At 38.5% G+C, this 16,750-nt stretch overlaps 1 protein-coding gene across 3 annotated transcripts in view; it reads right to left on the bottom strand.

Annotated features, from left to right (window-relative positions):
• Positions 1 to 3,819: 3,819 nt before the first annotated feature.
• Positions 3,820 to 16,750, bottom strand: part of LOC113228893 (paired box protein Pax-6-like) — an 88,246-nt gene continuing 75,315 nt past the window's right edge. For all 3 annotated transcript variants that reach the window (XM_026462326.1, XM_026462328.1, XM_026462327.1), the window contains exons 5-9: positions 9,828 to 10,004; positions 7,064 to 7,146; positions 5,812 to 5,987; positions 5,232 to 5,419; positions 3,820 to 4,680 (exon numbers count right to left, since the gene is read on the bottom strand). In XM_026462326.1, coding sequence (XP_026318111.1) covers positions 4,592 to 4,680; positions 5,232 to 5,419; positions 5,812 to 5,987; positions 7,064 to 7,146; positions 9,828 to 10,004 — 713 coding nt within the window. In that variant the 3' untranslated portion in view covers positions 3,820 to 4,591. The remainder of the gene's footprint in view (positions 4,681 to 5,231; positions 5,420 to 5,811; positions 5,988 to 7,063; positions 7,147 to 9,827; positions 10,005 to 16,750) is intronic.

The raw sequence follows: 16,750 nt of genomic DNA, 5'->3' as shown, positions 1-16,750 counted from the left end.
TTTTGTTATAGGGATCTTTGTGCAGTCGCAAAAAGGAAATCATTCAAATAGCTGATTTTCCTTTTGCGATTGTATAGGCGTCCTAACGTAAAAGTCGTTAATATCTTAGGGCACTATCATTTCTCAAAGTAAAGGACACCAATAAAATTTAATGATTTGGAGAAAGGGAAAAGTAGTGACGTAAAAAATTTACGAGTCTGCAGACCCTCCTGTAGTTAACATAGCGTGTAGCGAGCGATCTCATAATGTTACATAATCACCACATGCCAATTACACGGGTTCTTTAATTGGGCGTGGACTTGATTATTGTAACAACCAGTTGCAAAGCTGTCACGCCACACACTCCATAACTATCGCAAGGCCTTTTATACATACAAAAAGCTGTAAACGAGTCAGAATTAACAATAAGGTACATTAAAGAAATTATTTACATATCTTACGAATTCTAAAAAGCCCTGTTTTTGTATAAAAATCTAGTAGATAATACATATATCGACTATGGATAAAGTTGAATAGGGAACCTTATGCAAAAATAACCCTAGATGGCGCTACCAACACGCAGCGCGCAGAAAACAATTCGTCCGCGTTACTATATTCAAATTGACCAATCATTTAGGCTTAATTTACATCCGGAACGGAGGCGTCAATTTCGTGAGAAGGTGCGCGCTGTCGCTGGGATGCTCGAGCATTCGCGGGAATTTGGTATTTGGTACGGGCATTTGGTGAAATTACAGGCACATGGGACTTGGCAACTTATATCTCAGGGTGACGGGCGCAGTGGCAGTGCCCCTCAGATCTTTGCGATTTAAAGCACCGAGTGTCACTGCAACTGTTATGGACAGGCGTGTAGCTTACCATCAGGCGCGCGACTTGTTCGTCCCGTCACTTGATATTATATATTTTGATATACATATATATATATATATATACATATAAAGAAAATAAAGAATGCTCGAGCAACCGCGAGCTTTCTCGCGACTGCGCTTTGAAGCTGTAGTATCACACGACGTTTAAAGTCACACTGCGCCTGCCTTCGCGCCACTTCCCGCGTATTCGCCTGGTGTCGCCGACGGCAGCTGCGGAATTCTCGCGAATACGCGAGCATCCTCGAGCATGCGCTAGAATTCGTTATTGTTGGCTCGTATCTAGTTTGCATGTTACACAATTGATCATAAAGTTCATTACGCTACGTACAATATTGGTACAAAAATTAGCTTCCATTCAGTTTCGCTGCAATATAAATTGAGCCTTATAAGCACTCTTGGCGTAATTGTTTTTTTAAGATTTGCGTTTTTGGTACGTTATTTTATTAGTTCCTTTTGGAAGAGCCCTGACAGATAAGTTGTTCGTAATTATATGGAAAAAAGTAAATAAAATCAATATATATAGGTCCTAATTTCGTGTATTTTATATGTATGATTAACAATAGTAGAGCTCATTGTGAAAGCGTTCGTCTAGGCCATGCCTATTTCTGCCGACAAGCAGTAATGCGAGTATTAATGCGTTCCAGTATTAAATGGTTAGGGTGCTAGGTGAAACTACAGGCACCTACAAGGGACTTGACAATTTTATGACTCAAGGTGACGGGCGCAGTGGCAGTCAACCTCAAGATCTTTGCGATATAAAGTTCTGAGTGGAGTCTACCTATAACAGTTGCAGTGGCACACGACTTGTTTGTCGCGTCACTGTCATAATAAAAAAAAATTCTATACTTGTTTATATTGTGTTTAAATGTCAGCCGTCAGGTCTCTTCACAAAACCAACTTAAACGGTTTAATAAGAAATAGGTTTTGTGCTTTAGTCGTCTATACGCATAACGATATTATGTACGTTTAATGACACATACGGATATTCTTTTCGCATAATTACACTTACGCGTAATGACGCGTACACATTATGACATATGTACGCATAATTACACTTACGCTTAATAACATATATGGATAATGACCAATGATCGGAATAGATAACCTTTATTTACCTACACTACGCGGAACAAGGACAGGAAATGGAAACTGCATTGAGATTACATTTTTTGTCCAGGATTTTTTTGGGATTCGGTAAATCACAAGTAAAATAAATATACTCTACTTACCTATTCCAAATAACTTAATTTTTTAATGTACGTAAGTGGGTATCACAAACTCGAATTTCTTTTTTCCGAATTTCATTACTCCGAAAACTGTTCGACTTTTTTTCACTAGTGCGATGACAATTTTGGTATAAATTTGCAACACAGAAATGTTTTACAGCAGAAGTATCGTTTGTCCGAAAACTTATTATTAGAATAATTGTTACACATAATTATTACATATATTCTTTGGGAAAAAGTGTGTTTGGTCTAATCATGTTTGTTATACTGTCTGTTTTCCATATAATTTAGATTGCTGACAATTCGTTTCAACAAAATTATTATTCTTAGATAAAATTGTACCGCCTTACAATTTTACCATACAGCTCCAAAAATCTGGACTGTACTTTGCTGGTGCACAGCAAGTCCACTTACGTGATTTTCGTCATACCATTGTGCTATGTTTTTGCTGTCGTCTGAAATGTAATTTGAAAATAATGGTCTTGAGTATTCAATAAATAACTTATAACTGAATCGAGGAGAGTACCAGACCCGAATTTGTTTGTATGTCTTAGCTAGATCGACCCCCTCCTGTGGGTTTAGGTTAGTATATGGAAAAGGCGCACGAGCCGAGCGAGTGAAGCGAGTATGTCGCGGCAGCGGCCGGTGAGTGCCTGAATCGAATTTGTTTGCATTACCTAGACGGTACGATCCCCTCCTGTAGATTTAGGTTAAGTTAGTATATGAAAAAGCAGCACGATCCGAACGAGCGAAGCGAGCGACTGCAACTCAATCAAATTAACTTGCATCTCGTTTACCATATTTTCTAAAGATGCGAGGTGCTTTAATTTGACGAGTTGTAATGTGCGACACATTCTAATACTTTTAATATCTGTAATAAGAAATAATATAACAAAAATGTATCATGGATATCGGGTTTTTACAAAATAAAAACATTCAAATAGATATATTGGTCAAACGGTTTGTTGGGGAAATAAAAATCGGGAAAAGAATAATTTGTCAATATGTCAAAATAGTGAAACATTAAATGGTGTAATGAAAAAAACCGTAACGTGTTTTCGGACAAATGAAACAAAATCTATTCAATAAAAATCTAAAGGTTTTCGGAGAAACAAAATTCTGGGAATCATGTTTCTAGCTTGTGATAGGTAACCACGTAAGTGATTTCCCGAATCCCGAAAAAATCCGGGCCAAACAAATGTAGTAGTAAGGCAGTGTCCACTTTCTGTCTCTGTTTATAGAAGTTTAGGTACCTAAATAAACTACCTATTCCGATCACTGATAATGACATAACATCAAACGAAGACACAAATAACAACAAAGACTCATATTTTGGAATTGGTAGTAAGGTTCCCATAACACGATTTAAGTGACTTTTCAGTTAACGTATTGGTTCTTAGATAAAAACATTACATTTACAACAAATATACAGAGCGAGGACTTAAACGACTTTTTTGCTTACCTAACTATCTACTTTACTATAATAAAAATAATGATCAGTTTAACACTTACACCAAACCCTTAAATTATTTCATTCAAAACAAATACTCAAAGATACATCATCAAATGTGCATCGAATTAGAATAAAATTATTTAAAGATTTTTGAATGAAACATTTTAAGTTTTACACAAAATTATGTAAGTACATACTTTGAGCCTCTAATTTGTGCTCTTTTCCTGTTTTGTGGCAACTACTAGATATGTGAATTCTTTATACTATACGTGTTAATGTACATCTACGGTGACATAAAAATGTTGACAAGTTACTACAGAGTTGCTTGCTGAAGAATGTATTGTAAGAATAAAATATTAAATTGCTAAGAAATTAAAATATGTATGAAAGGTACAAATAGACTGTAGGACTTTTTTAAATAGTATGTCGGTGTTAAGAAATTAATATTATGTTGTGTATTGTATCCAAATCCGATTTTAAACTGAGTTCTCGCCGCGAAGCGAACACAAACAAGTTCATCCACGTTATTCGTCACTAGTGGTTAGATATTTGGATGCTTTTATACCTAAAGTTCACTTTTTCCGTGAATTGCTATCAAAGCATGAATGCGGCTTCTTAAAATACATATTTTTCTTCTTTTAAACCCCGGGATGCCGGAATGGCGTAACATGTTACGATTTTGGCTCACTATAAATTTTATAGGTCTGATATTCAATAAAATCGCTTATTTTCCTTCAATTTTATATTTATTAATGTTATTAATTCCGGTGCCGCGCGATTTTTTCGATTCCAAAACGCATTCTATGTTAGCGAACAACTGAATAGTAGGTAATAAATAGGCATCCGATTATCCGACCACAACTCATCACAGAATAAGAGAAAAACTCCTTCACTCGCGTCCTGTTCGTGCAAATAATTCTTAAATCAGTTTCGGACCGAAACATGTTTGACGTTGTACTTGAATAGAGTGTTATCTGTCCGTCCAAAGCGATTCCCTAGTCAGCGTAGTCAAGCTGATCGTGGCTAGCAGGCTAGGTCCACCAAGGTCACTGCAGGCGCGACCAGTACTGCTGCGAATCCTGCCCAGGCACCGCCAAAGGAACTGACACTCCCGCACCCAGAAGACCGCCCAATTCTGGTGAATAGAATTTTTGTGTTAAGTGTCTATCAACGACATCATTAGTGTCAGCGAAGAGAGTGTATGTGGTAATTAAAGACAAAATGTTATTTAAACGTAACGTTTTATTTATCATTGGACGACTGCGACTGTCGCGTCTAACCTGTTCCCATATCACGACTATCTGTCGTGACTGTGTCGTGGACGTTTATTTTATCGTTGAAAGACTGTCGTGTCTTGCTGTTACCACTAGATCGTGACGATAATTTATCGGTTCAAGGCGACCGCCTTGTACTTTGTACGACAGAAACGTTTAAAGATGCGATTATCTGTCGTCACATTTTACCGTGACGTTTTATTTATCGTCTGACGACTGTCGTTCTAGCACTGCCCATTGTCATGACAGTCTGTCGTCGTAACGTTAAGAAAGTCGTGTTGTACTATATGTGAACAACTTCATTTAAATATACAAGCCAGACACTTTAACGACTATCTGTCGTTACGACCGACGTAATGGGAACGCGCCTTTAGCTGTGATTCTTTTCGCATTTTTATTGAGATGGACTGACCTGGCGGCGGTGAAGCAGGCTCATGCTGGTATCCATGATGATTAACGTAGGGATGCGGTGGTTGCCGGTAGCCGAGTTCATATCGAGGGTATCCCAGGAATCCGCCCTTGCAAAGGTCAGAGTCTGATGCGTCGCAGACGGGAGGCTCCGGAACCATGCCGCTGCCATACCCCATTGGCGTTAGTGGGCTGGAATTGATGGAAAATAGTTTTGAGGGTACAAAGAGTTTTACGATAAATATCTTTTCGTAGATGTCAAAAAAAGTACAAGTAATTATACCAATTACCAAACCCAGTCCGTTTATTCTATAATCCGGAATAATGAACGAATGTAATATGAAGTAGTCCTGTTGTTATATATTTTTGTGAGTTGATATCGTGTTCCTGTATTAAAAGCAGTATTCTCCTGTGAAACCTGGTCGTCACTGGTATCGCCTGTTTCGACGTCAAGCGAAGCATGTCATTATGGTAAATTATCTTTTTTTTTAACTGACTTACATTGAAATATTATTTGGTGTGGAAAATGTCAAATTCTGTGTATATCACAATATGTACAAATAATTTAGAAAACTTTCACTCACTTGTAAGAGTCAACGTTCAATGGCGGCTGGTAGGGCTGGTGCGGCGGCGGTGCGGGTTGCGCAGGGTGTGCAGACGCAGGTGCGGGCGGCGCGGCGTACGCGCAGTCGGGGCTTCGCCGCTGACTGCGGATCTTTTCCTCGCGCCGCCACTTCGCGCGCCGATTCGAGAACCATACCTTAACGTCGGGTTAGGTTAACACAACGCGCGGAGTTACGCGCTATCTACGTTACTGATAAATAAGTTCTATGCAAAATAAAATGTGTAAACCAATTTTTCAATAGCGCAAATTTGTAAAATCGTACAATAATCATTTAGATTTAAATTTTGTGAAATTCTCATCTCCGGCAATTGTACTTTAGCATTGAGTATCTACGTATAAATTTCTTGTAAAGCATATTTGATGGCTTTCTAGAATAACGACCTATCTCAAAAACACCAATTTATCTGGAAGATGATTTAAAAGTAACTGAGTCGTATATAGTGCGTAATACTGACCAAATATATATGGGCGTAATGTTGTAACGTGATTATTTTAGTCAATGGAAAACTTGGTGTCTTATTCACTACGAAATTTAGCACACTTACAACGTCAAAAAAAAAATAGCTTCTATTATGATTTGGGTCATTATTCTCGAAAACCAGCGAATTATGTTGTAGGGCCTACGGCGTAGTCTTATCGTAGTCTTGGGCACATCTTGATTTGTTCACGAATCAGGCCTTGTTCGTCTCGTCACTTAGCATTATAAAACAATAATTATAAAAAAAAGGGAATATCGACCTAGTAGGGAAGATACTCCGCTGTACGTCTGATGGAGGCAGCGGGACGAGCTGATGGAGTTCATAGGCACAAAAAATTATTACCATTTTACAATATGCTCAGGAGGTATCGTTTATTCACATGACAATCAATCAATTGCAATACATGAGAACAATAATAAAAGCCAAAATCTAGACTTTGATTCTGACAAACGAATGCCCTTCATCAGTCGGATCGATGTCATCACGATGTTATTATTAGCTAGACTATTTGCCATTTCATGGCGCTGTTTCAAGAAATACACGCCACCTCACTATGTGTCCATTCTAGAATCAACCGACATCAAATACCTACATTAAATGTAAAGCTTTTTAATTGTGTCTTATTTCTGATAGTTCCTTGATCGTCGACTATATAACCACCATCTATAGAAACAGTCAAAAGTTAAAATAACTATCTCCTTTTTACTACTGAATGATGGTTTATGAGCTCACCTGTATTCTGGCTTCGGGCAGTCCTATTTTGGCAGCAAGTCGCTCTCTGGCAAACACGTCAGGGTAGTGTGTTCTTTCGAATTCTGCGAACAAAATTTTTCGTTATATCACATCTTAATCAACCCAGGTCGCGTGCCATGAAGCGAGCTATCCAAGCATAGCATAGTTTCTCTGACGGACCGAATTCCTAACGAGGTCATACGTCAGAGAATTAAAATGACCGGCATAGCTCGCAAAATCGGTAAGCTTAAGTGGCAGTGGCCCGAGAACGTCTACAGGAGGGTTGATCGCCGATGGAGCAAATTTTGTTTTTTGGAATAGCGATCACGTTAAGGAAAATGTAGTGTGTGACGCCCTGCCGCAAAATGGACGGACCTGACCAAGGTGACTGGCAGTGGCTGGATGCGGGCGACACAAGATCGCAAGAGTTGGCGTGCTCAAGGGGAGGCTTATGTCTAGCAGTTGATGCGTGTAAGCTGATGATGAAAGTTTGTTTATCGTTTTTGGTGTGTTTGTTACCGCGGTCTCCTCAAAGATAATTTATTGAAACGCATGTGGAAGTCCTCGTCAAAATTTATACGACCTACTTCTGTGCAAGGGTCTCCTCCCAGGCGCTGGCCCAATGCGGTTTTGGGGACTTCACATGTTTTCCGAAGGTTGTGAACCTTTTTCGACGTGCAGGTTTCATCACGATGTTTGCTTCCATCGAAAAGCTCATGGTAAATTTTAAATTAAATTTCGCACTAAAGTTTTAAGAAAGTCAGAGGTGCGAGAGCGGATTCGAATCTACGGCTTCTGCTTGAGAGGCGATAGATCAAACCATTACTAACACGGTTTTTATGTTACTTATTAAGCGTAATTAAGTATTATCAGTGAAATCTGTAAGCGGACCGATTGAGAGTGGAGGGAAATTCTATATAAAAATCCTCAAACAACTAATTTAATCAACAATGCATATTTAAAACACTATATCGCAATGTACAAAGATGATTTAAGCTTTGTATACAATTCCTAGTTTCCAATCTAAAATAAATGTTCTACTAACTTCCAGGAAATTTCAGAAGTTCTGTATTGTAACTCAATAGAGCGAACGTTTATATCATTGCAACAATGTACGCAACTCGGAGCCTCTTAAGAGCTAAAATGTCTACAAACGTAAACTAGAACTGTAAAAGCAGTATATGAAGTTCAAAACATTTTCCTATCAGCTGCAACCTGATTGTCTAAGGGGATTGCAGCACTGTAATTTCAATCCTACTCATAAACTACTAACGGCCGCTTTCTATATTTGATCCTGAATCTAAGATTGTTTTCTATCCAGATTTTATTCGATCCGTCGATCGCTGCCGAATCTGTATTTCAATATGTCTATCTCGGCTCTAGCGCCCTTAAAAAAAAAAGGATCGGTTGTAAATTTACTCCCTCTCTGACGTTTAGTTCCACGCAATCGGAGTAAAAGATTATTAAATTAATTAGTGAATAAAATGGTAGTTATGTTTCTAAGATTAAAAATTTCTAAAATTATACATGTGATTTTGGCAAAAATATAAATTAATTGCAAACTTTCAAGTATAAAATATTTACGTTACGTTAGAACGTTTATTGTCAAACGAGCGGGACGGCCATATAGGATGGAAAAAAATAAAGGGACGGCGCGCGGCGGCAGCGGCGAAATGTTAGTGTCAATTTATGTTTTGTTGATGTTTGTTCGTATTCGTTACGTGATAAATAATCTAAATTATAAAATACCGTTTTGATTTGACTTTGATAAACGGCATTATTTCATTTAAAACAAATTCAACTGATGTTTTGTTCAGCCTAAATTTGGATGTAAATTCAGCGTCAGTTAAACTTACCATGAAGTTTATACGCCTAAACGTTCTTGAGGACACAAGTTGCTCTTGGTCGCTGCCGCTATTATCCCAGTCCAATAACTGAGCAAGTGTTCAAGTTCACAGTCGCTATCACTTAAAAATAACTTCCATTTGTACACGATTGCACAGTACAATTGGTCAAAATTGGAGGATCGCTACTATAGATCGAACACGTGCATAAATCCGATTTGTCAAACCTATGGATTGGATATTGAAAGCGCACAACTGTCACTACCATACAAATGTCAATCTAAAAATGCCATACGCCCATCCTACAGATGGATTGAAACAAAAGATCGGAATTACGATTTATCGATCGGTTATTGAAATAGTAAAAATAGGATTTGGATTGATTATTCAAGCTTAGATAGCAAATTATGGATTGAGATTTAATATAGAAAGCGGCCGTAAGTACATGGACACTAACGCCTCTGACACTATGCTCGCATATCCTTTGATTCAAATTAAATTTGGTCGCATTCCACAGATCGCGTATTTGAAAATCTATGAACAAACCTATATTAGCAGTAGAGCCCCTTGTGAAAAAGTTTGTCCAGGGAAGTACTGCCACCTTACCTATTTCTGCCGCCAAGTAGTAATGCAAGTATTATTATGTTTCGGTTTTGAAGGATACGGGTGCTGGTGTAATTACAGGCATATGGGACTTATCAATTTATGTCTCAGGGTGACGGGCGCAGTAGTAGAGCCCCTTAGATCTTTAGATCTTTGCGATTTAAAGCTCTGAGTGGCACTGCAAATGTTATGGATAGGCGTAGCGATGTAGCTTACCATCAGGCGCACAACATGTTCGTCCCGTAACTTGATATTATAAAAAAATATATAAATGGACAGACGTCCTACATTTCCAATATATCATAATCAGGTCTTACCTCGCTCCAAGCTGTCAATCTGCTCATTTGTAAAGCTAGTGCGGTTTCTCTGCAGTTTGCGCTTGAGCCTCAACCTTGCCGCATCATCGTCAGCGCCGCTTGATCCTGCGTTCGAGTTATCCCCGGACCCTGTTTCATCGGAGTGTAGCCCTTCAAGACCTTCAAGGCCTTCTTCACCTGGTCACAAAGAGGATATATATAGATATGAGATTAACTTTCTTTTGTGTGTTATCTTGATTACTATCGTCGGTTGCAACCAATCGTGAGATGCATAGATGGTGAGATGTATAAAGAATAAATGGTAGAAGTTAGTTTGAGGTATTAATTATACGTAGCTAGGATAAATTATACCGAAGTGGTACTGCATCGGACCGGATTAATTCTGAATGGCAATTTGCGACGAACAGTGAATCGAGATTACGTCTTTTGGAATTCAGTATGAGAGTCACAAAAAACAGCCGTGAGATGCAGAATGTTGTACAGTAGAAGTTAACTTGGGGTACGGCTCGGGTAAATTAGAACTCCTTGTGGAAGAGTTCATCCAGGGAAGTACTGCCACCATACCTGTTTCTGCAGCCTAGCGGTAGTGTGATTACTGTGTTCCAGTCTTGAAGGGTGAGGGTGCTGGTGAAATTACAGGCATATTGGACTTGTCAACTTACGTCTCAGGGTGACGGGCGCAGTGGCGGTATCTGCCCCCGGCGACAGACGACCTTTCTATTATATGTATTAGTTGCAAACCAAGCTATGAAATTGAGACGGCGAATACACCTGCCCTATTATATACAGTCCACTTTTTATTTTACGTCCCCTTTAGGACCCTTACAAGCACTGCAACTTGAACAGGCGTGTCGCCTACCTACCACTAGGTGCACGACTTGTTTGTCCCGCCAGAAAAAAATAATCGTGATAGCAATTTACGGCGGACCGGGAATTGAGGTTTCATCTTTCGAAACTCAGTATGAGAGAGGCAAAAAACAGTTTCTGTGGCTTGTTGGATGAGTTATAAACTTCTCGGGTTGTATAGTAATTGCCAAAACCATTGCTCAATTTAAGAGCTAACCGTAGCCAAACGACAAACCAAGCGACTAAAGTTGTAATTAAAATATTATAAGGCATTAAAAGCTGTACATCAAATAAGACGAATTATAGTAACAAATATGAGAAAATCTGGCTTAAATTTTGCCGCCATGAATATTCCTGACGTTTAACGTCATTGACTTGACACTGATTTTATAGACGATGTTGAATAATTGAAGATTCCTAAATAGGTGTTTACAAGCGAATTTGGAACGCATAAATTATAATCTCTCAACACTAACTTCGTCTAGTCGAATAAAAGCTAGGCAAAGTTTCCCAAGTTATTAGTTCGGAAGGGCTGATAGGGAAGTTCCCTTCGAAGTGCGCACCGCGAAATACACACAATTAATTTTACAAATATTCCGGATAGAGCGGATTTATTGATGTTGCTTAAGATATGATCTTTAGCTACATTTTGGTTAGCCGGAATTCAGGCTTATTTAGCGCGAAGGAAATAAATTTTGTTTTCAAAGTGAAGTAACTGAATTTCGGCGACGAATTGATGAGACCTACTCCTAACTAACAACTTGGATGCTCTAAGTTAACTGTGATGGGTCACAGACGAAGGAAACAAGTGTTTCGCTACGGTTATAAATTTTATTATTATAAGTTCACAACTTGATGCTGTAACTATAACTGAAGTAATTATTCAATTGCTTAAAAGGTTTATATACAGACAAATTACATCAAAAAGCAATTAATTAACATTTAGGCAGGACCTTTTTTTTATATTATCATGTGACAGGATGAACAAGTCGTGCGCCTGATGGTGAGCGACACGGCTGTCCACAACAGTTGCAGTGCCACTCAGAGCTTTAAATAGCAAACCTTTTGAAGAATACTGCCGCTACGCCCGTCACCTTGAGATATAAGTTGACAAATCCCATGTGCCTGTAATATCACCAGCACCCTTACTCTTGAAAACTAGAACACAGTAATGCTCACATTAGTGCTTGGCGGCAGCAATAGGTAAGGTGGCAGTACTGCCCTGAACGAACTCTTTCACAAGGACCTCTATTGATACTATATAAGCACTGCAATTTCCGTTCTTTGTGTAAAAAAAAACTTTTCAACTGACCCATGCAAAAGAAAGCAATGTTTTGACTTATTACTAAGTTGCATTTAAGATCTTTTTTATTTTTTATAATACCAATTAACAATAAATATTAAAAATAAAAAACCTGGTGGTAAGCGACACACCTGTCCATAACTGTACATAACTATTTTGTATTGATTTATAATATTCCGCTCCAAGTATATTAGCTATTTATTATTCATAAATATAATATCGTAAAAAGTAGACGCTAGAAAAAAAATGTCGTTTTGCAGCTTTGCTTCCTGGTTTTTGATTCTGCTTGTGCGTTTAATAATTTCCCAGTCCAATTCTTTGTCTGACGCGTCGAAGCTTTCATTGAGACGTGAATCGTCTAGCGACAAGCAGGTCGACGGCTGTAAGTACGACGATATACAACTTTGAACTACGTACAAACAAATAACGAGATTTAAACAACAACACAGCTTCTGCCAGCGAATTTGTACACGTACATTATTTCAAAGTACTTAAAATAAGAATCAAAAATACATAGAAACGCATGTGTTCAATATACAATTTTTGTATAGACGTTTCTTCAAACGTGTAATTGACAAAATTTTTGATGGTTTAAGATATTATTTAAGCAATTTCTAAAAAGTTTGTTATTATATAGAACAGAATTTAACGTGTTGGCACTAGATTTTGTTATCAAAATCGATGTCTGTACTATCAGAAATGATCCCCTAAACTCACCGAACGGCGGTCTGTCCAGGATACCTAAACTAAACCAACTATCGCGAAATCAGCGAATAAATTAAATTCAAGTGTCAAGATTTGGCGGCGGGTGTCTCCAAGCGGGACGTTACGGTTCCCCCCACCTCCCCCTACGGTACGGGGACAGGGTGGGAGGCAGGGGGACCCGTAACGTGGGCGTTCATGCAGAAACTGACGATAACACCGCCCGGCCTACCACGTAACCCTGCCGAGTATGATAGCCTTATCGCGCGCTTAAAAATGTATGGCCAATAATGGAGTGTCGCTTTTGTCAACGCGCACTTTAGTTCGGCTGGTTATTACCGCTTAAGGATCTACCTGCCCGATAAGGGAGCATAAATTTAGGAGTTGCTTAAAGTTAGAATTATATTTTAAGGTTGTGAAGTCATTTCGGTATTTTAAGCTCAGGCTTAGATCTGGACAAGGTAGTGGAAATAGAAATAATTTTAATAATATTTCAATATATTATAAAGAAAGCGTAGAAAACGCAATTTCGTAGCATTTTCGTAGGAACTCTGTAGCGCATTCGTAGCGATTATAAAACAATGTGTATTTTCAAGAACGCGTGAAATTTCATTATCCTCGTATCTCTTCGCTTCATAAGCAACGTCGAACCCACTAGAGAGCAATTGGTAGGTAAGTAGCTGTCAAACTATCTAGTATGGCCAGACAACTCCACAGCACATGTAAATGACAGCCATTAAAGTATCATTTTGACACTTATAGTAAAAATCTCACTAGTCATTTGGTGGGGATGACACGACATTATACCTATATTTTTTTTGTCGCGTATATAAAGAAAATCTAGTTTGAAGTGAGTTTATGTAGTAGGGGTGTCAGCGAAACGAAGTGGAGTGTTTTTACAGACCCGACGCCGCGCCGGGTAAAGAGTTTAGTTTTAACCTACATCAAAAAGTGAAGGTACTGTAAAGTCTGCAACATACTCAGCTTTACATTTCTTACAATTATTATCGTAAGAGGTGCGAAGTTCTAATCTTAAGTGTAATGTTGAGCGTTTTTTGTAGCAGTGGAACTTTCTTGTGAAAAACTTCTTTCAGGGAGGTACTGACACTTTATCAACATATTTCTGCCGTCAAGCTGTAATGTGAGCATTACTGTGTTCCGGTTTTGAATGGTAAAGGTGCTAGTGCCATTACAGGCACATGGGAATCGTCAACTTAAGTCTCAGTGTGACGGGCGCAGTGGCAGTGTCCCTCAGAAGAATTTTAAAGCTCTCAGTGGCAGTGCAACTGTCATGGACTGGCGTATCGTTTACCAACAGGCGCACGACTCGTTCGTCCCGCCACTTGGTATTATAAAAAAAACACATCTTGGGGTTACTGAATAGCATTATTTGTTAATTCCATTCACGTGTGTTATTTTTGGGTGATTTCTTTCTGAATCAAGACGCGCATGAAGACATTTAGGACGGGAAGAACTCTACCGTACTTCGATCGTCTATATAAATAGCATGTTTATTTATGTATGTTCGCGTTTGCGTTTTAGCTCTCTATTCTCTGCATTTTGTGGACTCGTTATTCGTATATTTTGTTGTACAAATATGATACGCGCTCGAAATAAGCTGTCACCTGTCAAATGACACGTCTGTGTGGGATATAGAGTTCAAATTCCTATGTTAATGTGTTAGACGATAAATGTAATTTGGTGGTCACAGGGAGGAATTGAGTTTTATTTTCAGTGCACTGAAGATTTATGTAATTATTAGCACGATGGCTTACCACAACATCTTGTAACAGTATACAGTTGGATACAGATTAATTTGAAAAGGAAGATTTGCTACAACTACTTTGACTTGCAGGCATGTGCATTTAGAAAGAAAGAAAATATTTTTTTTAGTAGCGGTAGAATTCTTGTTCTTCCAGGGAAGTACTGCCACCTTACCTATTTCGCCTGCCAAGCAGTAATGTGCTTCGTTGGTAAATAAAAACATAAGATATTTAAATTTTAAGACTTTCGTGGTTATTCACTAAATGATGTTGACAGAGTCAACCCGTGACCATGGAGCGTGCAACCGTTCCGAAATATCGGGAAAATAAAAAGAAGTCATACCGTGGTAAGAAACCTGATACTAGTGATAATCATTTAAGATATTTAAATTAGTAACTTTGGTTAACTATAGTTCAGAATAGGGTGGTTTGCATTAATATTGGACATAATTGGCTGAGGTTTTTACCATCTCAGTCAACCTTGATCATGGGATCTGTAAAGAGTTCGAAACGTTGGTTTGTTTGAAAAAAAAAACAAACATAAGCGATTTGAGTTAAGAAAAATGTGCTCTTGTGTGTAAATGGAGATGCAACTGACATCGTCTAGGATTCGTCCTTAGTGGCTTTTCTTTTGGAGGGAAAATTCCGAAAAGAATGTATGGGTTGTACGGAATAACTTAAGAAGAGAAAAGCGTATTCATTTTTGTGATGATCTTGGTGGCGCAGCGGTTAGTATTGTGAGCGCCAAGATGAAAGTGGTAAATGTACTTTTCTATTTTGCTCCTGGCAGTTAGAGAATTATTTTTTTACTGTGCTAACCGTATACAAGGAAAAGTTTATGACCCAGTAATGGGTGTGGCAAAGACGTCATGTTAAATGATAGAAAACATATTCTCGTTTGTTTACAACTACACTGCTGCCTCCGTGGCCGAACGGTTACCATGCTGAACTGCCACGCAGAGGTCCCAGGTTCGTCGTCTTCGTCTTCGTAACGTCTTCTTATCATAACTGACGTAATCGAGATTTTTAGCGAAATTGAGTTAATATCATATCTGGAATCAGCGACCCGAGATCTACAAAGCCCTTTAATCGGTTTTTTAATATCTTATTTAGTTTCAGTTTTTTTGTTAAGCAAATTATTCAAAATTTACATTTTTTACTAGCAAAAAAAAACTTTACATACCAATATCTCAAAAGTTTCCGAAATGCAAGAGCGTTAGTTTTTTTATGATACTAAGAGATGGGATGAACAAGTCGAATCCGACGAAGATGTCGAAGAACATCAACGCCTGATGGTAAACGAGACGCCTGTCCATAATAGTAGCAGTGCCACTCAGAGTTTTAAATTTCAAAGATCTGAGGTGCAATGCCTCTGCATCCATCAGCCTAAGATATAAGTTGAAAAGTCCCATGTGCCTGTAATTTCACCAGCACTCTTAACCCTTCAAAACCGGAACGCAGTAATGCTCATATTACTGCTTGGCGGCAGAAATCGGTAAGTTGGCAGTACTTCCTTGGACGAACAGTTTCACATGGAGCCCTATTATTACTACTAAACAGTTAAGTTAGTTATGACAAGGCAGTACTACAAACGTATGTTACAGACCTACAATCACCAATGTTTTTTCTGCCTAGTAGGTAAATATATGCCTAGTAGGTAATAATAGGGCCCCCATGTTAAAAATATCGCCCCTCTCTAGCCTCGGCTCTGCGCGGTATCAGAAGCCCATCTGTCAATGTGCAGCATTAATGTTTCATGAAGGCGCAGCGTCAGATCCGTATCGTATAATAGACATGTCTGTATTTCTGTCACTATACCACCATATTGCCATGATGGGATAAATAAATCTGTAGGAAATTTAAACGATGGTGTTGTTAAATGTATTTAAACAGCAGCGATGGTCATACAAGGTTTTAATATAGTTTTTAATAATATATATCTATGCAGTATGGTGTATCCTGTTTATTGTGGAAGACTGGTGCTCAAACTAGGTAAACCCTGTTATGAGACACCAGGTCTCCCTTTGCGGAACAAATTTGAATCCAGCAAACAAAACATAAGCTCTGTGGTAGGGTTAAAACTGCTATATAAATAGTTAAGGTTAACATAATAAACAAAGAAAATAGTTTGCTATTTTCTTATACAGCCAGTCTTAAAAATGGGAAATGGAAATATGTAAAGTTACGTGATGTGTGTTGGAGTGTGTTGGTCTCTCTCTCTCTCTCTGTCTCTCTCTCTCTCTCTCTCTCTCTCTCTCTCTGTGTGTGTGTGTGTGTGTGTGTGTGTGTGTGTGTGTGTGTGTGTGTGT

This window comes from Hyposmocoma kahamanoa, unplaced genomic scaffold (genome assembly GCF_003589595.1).
Source record: "Hyposmocoma kahamanoa isolate Upper Pololo Valley unplaced genomic scaffold, ASM358959v1 262, whole genome shotgun sequence".
NCBI classification, from domain to species: domain Eukaryota; kingdom Metazoa; phylum Arthropoda; class Insecta; order Lepidoptera; family Cosmopterigidae; genus Hyposmocoma; species Hyposmocoma kahamanoa.
Note: the sequence above shows the minus strand (reverse complement) of the source record. Positions and strands in the feature narration are given on the sequence as shown.